Source organism: Hibiscus syriacus, unplaced genomic scaffold (genome assembly GCF_006381635.1).
Source record: "Hibiscus syriacus cultivar Baekdansim isolate YM2019G1 unplaced genomic scaffold, ASM638163v2 tig00110579_pilon, whole genome shotgun sequence".
NCBI lineage: Eukaryota > Viridiplantae > Streptophyta > Magnoliopsida > Malvales > Malvaceae > Hibiscus > Hibiscus syriacus.
In genome coordinates, this window is record NW_024062790.1 from 106,579 (window position 1) to 114,948 (window position 8,370).

At 34.3% G+C, this 8,370-nt stretch overlaps 1 protein-coding gene across 2 annotated transcripts; it reads left to right on the plus strand.

Moving 5' to 3' along the window:
• Positions 1 to 713: 713 nt before the first annotated feature.
• LOC120133400 (protein MLN51 homolog) lies at positions 714 to 6,404 on the plus strand. Of its 2 annotated transcripts, none has more exons than XM_039149994.1 (12): positions 714 to 1,303; positions 1,778 to 1,880; positions 1,989 to 2,194; positions 2,281 to 3,101; positions 3,570 to 3,684; positions 4,043 to 4,165; positions 4,917 to 4,972; positions 5,064 to 5,121; positions 5,236 to 5,301; positions 5,384 to 5,463; positions 5,866 to 5,954; positions 6,044 to 6,404. In XM_039149994.1, the coding sequence occupies exons 1-9, from the start codon at positions 768 to 770 to the stop codon at positions 5,261 to 5,263; spliced, it is 2,046 nt and encodes a 681-aa protein (XP_039005925.1). In that variant the 5' UTR covers positions 714 to 767; the 3' UTR covers positions 5,264 to 5,301; positions 5,384 to 5,463; positions 5,866 to 5,954; positions 6,044 to 6,404. The 2 variants fall into 2 exon arrangements, with proteins under 2 accessions (XP_039005925.1, XP_039005924.1); XM_039149993.1 differs by having other exon boundaries at positions 1,778 to 1,877; positions 1,986 to 2,194.
• Positions 6,405 to 8,370: the final 1,966 nt, after the last annotated feature.

Consider the following 8,370-nt stretch of genomic DNA (forward strand, 5'->3'; position numbering starts at 1 on the left):
ATTTTCTCAATATTTTTTTATGTAATTATCTTTGCGAATTTTTTTAAAGTAGTTTTCTAACTTTCTCTATAATACGATTATTTTTTATTTTTAAGATATAATTTTGTATATCGTTATTATAATTCGATATTTTATGTTGTATTTATCATGACGTGCCTTCTGATTAGAAAATGAATGATATCGTATAATTAGAACACTTTTATTGCTGTTTATCAATATATTTAAAACTGTTTGTAGAATAGTTTGTTACATTCATTATTTCAATTTTTACACTTTCATTAATGTTATGTTTAGGTTCAAATAGAACTGAAAATATTATTAATGATTATTTAAATTTTTATTAAAAAATAAATTAAAATTTATATTATGTAATAGTATCACGTGAGAAAAATATAAGTTATGAGTTAACTCTCAAAACCCAATCTGACTTGTGAGTTACGTAATTTCCCAAAATAACCCTATCAAGTAATTTCCCAAAAACATTCATAACAAAACGAAGTTCTCTCTTCTCACCGTTGAGTTTTAGTTTTGCCCAAACTCTTTTAATCTGTAAAGTCTAGGGTTTTCCTATATAACGCTTCCTCCTAGATACCATTCTTTTAAAATAAATAACCTAAATTACCCTTCAATTTCAAGGCTCCTTGGGTATTGGTTTCTCTTCGACTTTTAAGCAATTGGTTTTGAATTTGGTCTTTGCCTCGTTACAAAAAAAAAAAAAATTTCTTATCTAAGTTTTATTCGAGTTAGTTTTGGTTGGCGAGGACCTGATGGCTATGACAGGTGAAGAAGAGTTGGAGTACGAGAGTGATCCAGAGGAGGCGAAACGGTCACTGGCGATGCGGAGGAGAGAGGCGGCGAGTGACGATGAGGAAGATGAAAGGGAAGAGGCTAATAACACCGAGGCAAGGGTGGATCGGAGGGCTGTGATTCATTCCGATGAATCAGATGATCAGGGCGGTGCTGCAGATTTTGATGATGACGAAGAAGAATTGGACTTTGACGACGACGAAGAAGAAGTGTATGATGAAGAGGGGGGATTTGATGAAGAGGAGGTAGAGGAAGTAAGGAAAGGAGAGTTGCAAGGGAATGTGGAGAGGAACGGAGAAGATGTAAAGGAGCTGGGGGTGGTTGATGGGAACAGGAATGTGGACGAGGAAGTGGAGATTAACAATAATGATAATAATCATTTAGGAGAAGAAGGTGAAGAAGAAAAGAAGGAAAATGAGCCATTTGCAGTGCCAACTGCTGGGACATTTTATATGCACGATGATAGATTCCGAGACAATGTTGGCGGTCGTAATAGGTATTCAAAATTTTATCTTTAGCTTTTCTGGGCCTAAATTGCTATTTTAATTAATAACACGACTAACTATGAAATTTACATTGAATTGTTAAATACTGTTCATCCGTACTGGCAATTCTATGACAACTACATTAGACTTTGATAACAATTGGTTTTTATGCTCCAAATCTTCATTTATACCCATGTTTCATTGATATGTTTGAGTAAAGACTCAGGTTATTTATTATCTTGTGCATTTGCAAAGATTTGGCCTTTTTAATGAGACTGTTGAACTAATAACCCAATGACTTTGTTTCCGGTGCTTGATTTCTGGTGTTGATTTAATATTTTTATGGGTTTAATCTTCAGTATTTTACTTTGGTTTTTTTTCTTCTTTACACTCTTATTTGCATTGCCACTACCTTGCCTGCCTTTTCCATTAAAGCTTTTATAAATGTTTTTAAGCCGTGTATCAACCTGAGTTTTCTGTTTTAGGCGAACACATGGTGGAAGGAAATTGTGGGAATCCAAAGATGATAGGAAATGGGGACATGATAAGTTTGAGGAGATGAATTTGCAAGAAAAACATTATGAAGAAGTAAGGGTTTTGTACATATTCAACTTGCATGATAAGTTTTTATTTTCTGTCTTATTATCATTTGATCTTTCTTCTTTCCTTACTGATATATTTTTCTTCCACACTCAGGGTGGAAGATCTTCTCGAGGTAGATATCGAACTCGGAGTAAAAATAGGGATCCAGATAGTGGGTATTCTAGAGGAAGTAGGCCCAAAGCATCTGGGAAAAGCAATAATCAGAACCATGCTTCTAAGGCTGTGAGAGGTAGAGGACCTAGGAGGTATGAACCTAATATGAAAAAGAGCAGTCAGGCACCTCCGACACAAAACAAACTGTGAGCATTCATATGTGCATTTTTTTCTTAAGTTCTATCTCTTAACCATGATTAAGTTTGCATGACATTGAGATAAAATGTTTTAGTTCTGGGAAACCTCATGAGAGAACTTCACAAGCCAATTCAAGTAGAGCTTTCATACCTGAAACAAATGCAGACACTGCTTCAGTTCCTGCTAGGAAACATATTGTTGAATCAAGCTTGAGTTCCGCTTCTCCTCCCTTCTATCCATCAGGGTCTTCCAACAAAGACATTACTTTGACTCAGAAGAAGGACATGCAAGCTGGAAGCATAAGCAGAAAACTTCACCCTCCTGTTACAGATGAGAATTTTTCTGTTTCGCAATCCAGTACATTACAAGGGAAGAATGTACTTGATTCTCTCAGCATGACCAAGCTTTATATAGATGATTCCAGCATGTCAGCTTTTGTGAAGCCTTTAACTAACGTACAATTAGGTAATACTGGTCAGCCCTCTCATTCCCGGGTACAAGGGAGAGGTGTAGCTATCCCTGGACAGAAGGCCTATCAGCCAGCTCCTCATCAGAACCAAGTAAACAAGTTTTCTCCACCAACGCAGGTGAATTCTGTTCAGAGAAGTTCTGTCCAAGGCAGGGCACTTTCTTTTGTACAAGCAGCTGCTCAGCAGTTGGGCCAGCATCCTGGTATTGTTGGGTCTCAATCTTCCTCTCCTCCAAAAAAAGCCACGTCAGTCTGTTCCTATGAATCTGGAGAGCTTGAATCGTCAGAAACAAGTAAATCCAAGGATGCATTGGCGAGCAAGGGAAAAGGAAGTGCTCAAGGAGCCGGAAGGGGCTCTTTTCTTTATGGTGGAGCTCATATTATGGGAGCTACTGGGAGTATTGCTGTCAACCAGGGTGATCAAAACTTTCCTGCCTTTCTGCCTGGTAAAGTCTATATTCATTGCTCTTTAATAATATATCTAGATAACAATATTACTGTAAATTTAAAATGTAGAAGTGGAAAATTGCAGTATCTGGAACTGTGCACAGTAAATACTTGGCCCCGTTTTTGTTTGAAGTTTTGCATGGATTAAATGTTTTAGGAGATATTAGATATAGTTTTCATCTGAGTATAGGTAAGACTTCAGATGGAGTTTTGATTGCTGGGATCTAGGTTTCCATTGGGATATGCTTTTTTTCCTGGGTTGGGTAGAGGTTGGATCTTATTTGAGTTATTTGTGTTCAAAATACTATGGGATATTAGGGAATAACTTTTATATACAGAGTTGCATAGATTCAGGTCTATTATTCTATATTTTCTGTTCAATATTTCTATTATTTCCTAGTTCTTGATATTAAACCCTCTATAAGCTAATTTTTTAATGCTTTTCCCCTTGAATTATTGACATGCAGTTATGCAATTTGGGGGCCAGCACCCTGGTGGCCTTGGTGTTCCTGCTGTTGGCATGGCATTTCCTGGATATGTTGCCCAGCCGCAACTTGGTAGGGGAAATTCTGAAATGACATGGTATAGTAATTCTTTCCCTGTAGATTATTTCCCCTGTCAAATGCATCTGTTTTCTATTGGTTAGTCCCCCCCCCCCATGGTTTTTAGTTGTCTCTCCATTATGCAAAATAAGGTTTAGTCATGAGTCAGCTTTTAGGACACCCCATAGTCTGTAGATGATATTTTCATGGCTAGTCTCCATTTGCAACAGATTTTGACAGTAATGAAAGAGTAATGCAATAATTGCTTAGAGTGTGGACAATTATTTGACTACCAATGCAATGTAATTCTCTCGGTCACATATCCTCAATTATTTTAATCTGATTAATTTATCTGTTGGTGCCAAAAGCATATTAACGACTTTCATGTTCATGTTTAGGCTGCCAGTATTGACGGGTGCTGCTGGAGCTTTAGGGGCAACATACTGTCCACCTTATATTGCAGTTGATGGGTCTTATCATGCTCGTCCATCAGGACAGATATCTTCTACTGGATCCTCAAGGTTGGTAGCGTGGTTTTTGGTCACCTTAACCTGCTTGTTTTTAACTGCATTGGTTTCCATTCTTTTCCTTCTGCTTTCCTGACTGGGAAGGAAAAATTAACTTTAAATTGATCTTGTAACTGGAAGCATTCAACGTTTGCCTCCCTGCTGTCAAGTTTGAAGGATAACATCTGATTGGAATCTTTTTGCTAGAAACCTCTTCAATCAGGATTAAAACATAATTAGCTTCAGCTGAATGTGTTAGCTATATCCATTCTTCTGTTTATTCAATCTCAGCCATATCTTCGTTTTTATAGGATCCCAACCAATATATTTAGTGTGACATCAGAGGTCTCATGGAGGATGATTGTATGGGAGATAGAAATATTTTTCTTTTCACGTAGATTACTTCAAAACGGAAAATAATTGTTGAAAGATGTTTTAAAAGTGTATTTATTAGTTTTTTTTTATAAAATATACATCATGTATTTATGAGTTTCCATGTTCGTGTAAATTTAGTTCCATAATGGCCCGTTGATGCAGTTTGCAATGCTTTTACTGGTAGATTGTTTGATGGTCAAAGCCTTGCACCCTTAAAAATAAATGTTTCGTAATTTACCATACCTTAAGCGTGTGAGGAGGGGGATTGGGGGGAGGGGGTGGAGTAAATTGCAGAAGTGTAACTGGTTATGTTATATTCCATTTACAAGTTAAAAGTTGGTTGTTATCTTTGCTTGCTGATTGTTTAATAATATTTAACTACCCTTTGCAGCAAAGAAAATACGTCTAACAAAACAAATAATGAATGGAAGACTTCCCAGGGAACTGGTAAGCCATGATCCTGCCTTTATCTTGGATTTCTGAACATAGACCTTTCCCGTTTCTTATGTTTTGGTAGTTAAACAAGCTTCCTATGCAGAGCTTGTGAGTGATGAATTTGGGCAACTACAAAATAACCCAAATAAGCAGCCTCGCAGGCAAGTTGAAAATCTTAGGTCTTTCTGTGGATGGGTGGAAACTTTTTTCACTCTGTTTCTATCAACTGTTATATGTACGCCTCTTGAATTGTTTTGTCATTCATTTCCATGCAGATATTCAGAAATGAGCTTTAGCAAGTGATTTAGTTATTAAAGATGGAGCCCGTCCCAATAATGAAGGTCAAATTTCTTATTTCCCAGAGGTTCTTATCATCTTTGTAGATGTTTGGAATTCTTATTTGTGAATTACTTGGTGTTGCAGGCCTTTCTTCCTGGCCCTTTGTGATCTTCAGATTTTGACCTGGAACACTTTGGGCTGCAACTTGTTCTGGAGTAGTGTAGGTAAATCATGTTCCATCCCTAGTTAATGCTCTGATTAATCTGATTGGAATCTATAATCTTCTGTTCTATTAGAAGAAAGTTATTAGTCCTTAGGCAGTTGTTTGATGTCCAAGAAAGCATAAATAATTATGTAGTTTACATGTCTGCGTTCCCCCTGCCTCCCATCCCCCAAGTAAGAGATTGAAGATTTCTTGTCACTTCAGGCACTTGAGAGACTATTTCATTGATTTAACATGGCCCTGTTGCATTTTGGCAGTTTCGAAGTTTTTTTTGTTGGCATTTGTGCATAAATGAGTTCTGAGTTGGTATATTATGTGCAGTACTTTTCTCCCATTAATTGGAGGTTTCCTTGTTCATTCATTCTAACCTATCTCTTTCTTTCTTCCATTTTTGTTCTGGCAGTTATATGTGACAAACGCCTGCTCATGCTGCATTCAGTTTAAGAATATTATTGTGGCCTGACGGGTAGCATTCCCTTGTTTAGATGTGCGGTATGGATATATATTTAGAGAAAATGATATTTTTCTCACACTGGTTTGCTCTGCAAAAGTTCTGAAACTGCTGTTATGGTTTCATGCAGGTTTTTCTTGTGGCTTGAATTTCTGATGAAGCTTGTGAGAAGTTTAGGCGGGCTTTATAAACGTGTGAACAAGAATTATTGTGCATCAGATGTTTGCTTGATGAACTTCATTTATTTATTTTTATTTGCACAGGTGAAAAGTGATGTCGTCCCCTCTTTGGTGAAAGAATACTTGTCTGATTGATGGGTTGAGCTTGGTTTTGAGAAGTACATCATCAATGTTTGAGATTTTTCTTTGTTTTTTTTTTTCGTCTTTGGAGGCTGGTTAGTTATTGAGATATTGCAGGGTTGGATTCTACTCGTCCAATGGATTCTTTAATTTTATCAGTGCATTTGGTGACAAGTGTTTTGAAGTTTTAAGTTGAAAGATCTTTCTTGATTTCGATCTCTCATCTTTGTTAGAACTAACTTGATGAAAACCAAAGTGTTGCTGCCTTAAGAAATGTTTTGCAATCTTGTGGGCTCGACGTAATACATAGTTGAACAGCTTAACTATGGGGTGTATTCAATTTTAATCATTGAACAAAACATTGTCGATTATAAATAATCAAATACTAGGGTAATGGGGTATTGGTTAATGAATGTGATTTAAAACACTAGGGTTAATTTAATTATATCATGTCTAATTTTTTGACATGTTTTGAGTTCTTGATGTTTAATCGAGACTTATTAAAAAATTAATGAATAACCAATCGATTCAGAAGTATCTATATTTAATTCAAAAAATTGTTATAAACAGATTAATGTTTCATACGTGGAAAACAACTTCAATTACTTGTCTATTCATCTTATCCTCATTTTAATCGTATCACATAGCTTTTCAGAAGATCACTAATCTTAAATTCCTTGTAGCACTTGATGGTGTTTTTGTTAGAGTAGGTGACGAGACAGAGAGATATAATTCTGGTTAATTATTAATCTCACTTCATTTTATAATTTCATATTCGATGTAAGTCATACTTTGTAATCTTTCCAATGGTAAACTCCTTTTACTTATATATACATGTAAACTACACATAAATTAATTGATAATTATAAAAATCTCATATGTCTAAACCCAATATTTTCTATTAGAGATTTTAAAAACATCACAAGCATATCATTTTGACAATAAAATTAATAACATAAATTTTATAAATTTATGTTGGATACAAAAGATTACATTTTAAACTTGTGAATTATTGGGATTAAATTAGATACATATAATTACAATGCTCCTGTAATGAAACTGAAAATAGAGCAACGAATGTATCAAGTGGTTTCAATAGTAAGAGAGAACATTAACATTCTCTCTCGAGATTTCGGATTTAATAATTTCATTTGTAAGGTGCGTGTGCATTATCAATACGTTAAGAAAATTCTAAACATATATTATTTACAATCACCTTAAACTATTAAAAAAATAAGACGATTTTTTTAAATTTAACGTATTATTATTAGTATTTTTTCCAGAACAACTAGTAATTTAGTAAAATGTTATCACCCATCAACATTTTGTATAAATATAATACAACATTAAAGTCAAACTAAAAAAATGACAAACTAATTAGAACAAAAAAAAAAAGAAAAGAAAGAAAAAAACATAATTTTGTACTTTTAGTTTGTTCATTTGGTGGTAACTGAACATTTTAACTTTTAATTTAAATTTAAATAATTTTAAAAAATATTATTAAATTATAAAAACTTAAAATGATTCAATTTTTTTTATTAAACTAAAACGATTCTACAAAGTAATATATGTTATAAATATTTTCAACTAAATATTCAATCACTCATGCAGTTTTTGGTGTTTGAAATCACGACCTCTAAAATCAACATCAATTAATTTAATCACTTGTTAAGTTGTTAATATTAAATGAATCTATAATCTACTTTGTGTTAGATTTGGTAAATTGACAAAGCCGGTTCTCATTTATTGTTTACTTCAAAGTTAAGATTTAATATTTACATATTGTAAGAACTTGTTGGTATTACATATAGAATAGCAACAGTTTAATGTTTTACGCATGCCAGTGATGCCACTGGGAATCCTCCATTTTTTTTTAAAGCAAAAAGGTGAAAAGTAGAATTTTGACAGTTGAATTTCACTCCTTTTTACCTTAAGTAAACTCTCGACACATTTTGTCTCTCTTTTCTTTTCGACCGATTTTTTGTAATTGGTTTTTATCTGTCACTGTACTCTAGTTAATTCTCACAAATAAACTTCTACATTATTGATTTGGCATCCATCTTCTAGTGCTAAAGCTATTGTTTATTCTAATCATTTCAGAAATCTTATGAAACTAAACAGTACAAGAAAGGACTGAAGGCCGCAGATGCAATACTGA

Excerpts from the sequence above, each read along its gene's own strand:
- LOC120133400 (XM_039149994.1), top strand. The coding sequence starts at position 768 with ATGGCTATGACAGGTGAAGAAGAGTTGGAGTACGAGAGTGATCCAGAG. Across the intron at positions 1,304-1,777 it reads AATGTTGGCGGTCGTAATAG|GCGAACACATGGTGGAAGGA; the intron begins GTATTCAAAATT and ends TTTCTGTTTTAG. Across the intron at positions 3,685-4,042 it reads GGAAATTCTGAAATGACATG|GCTGCCAGTATTGACGGGTG; the intron begins GTATAGTAATTC and ends GTTCATGTTTAG.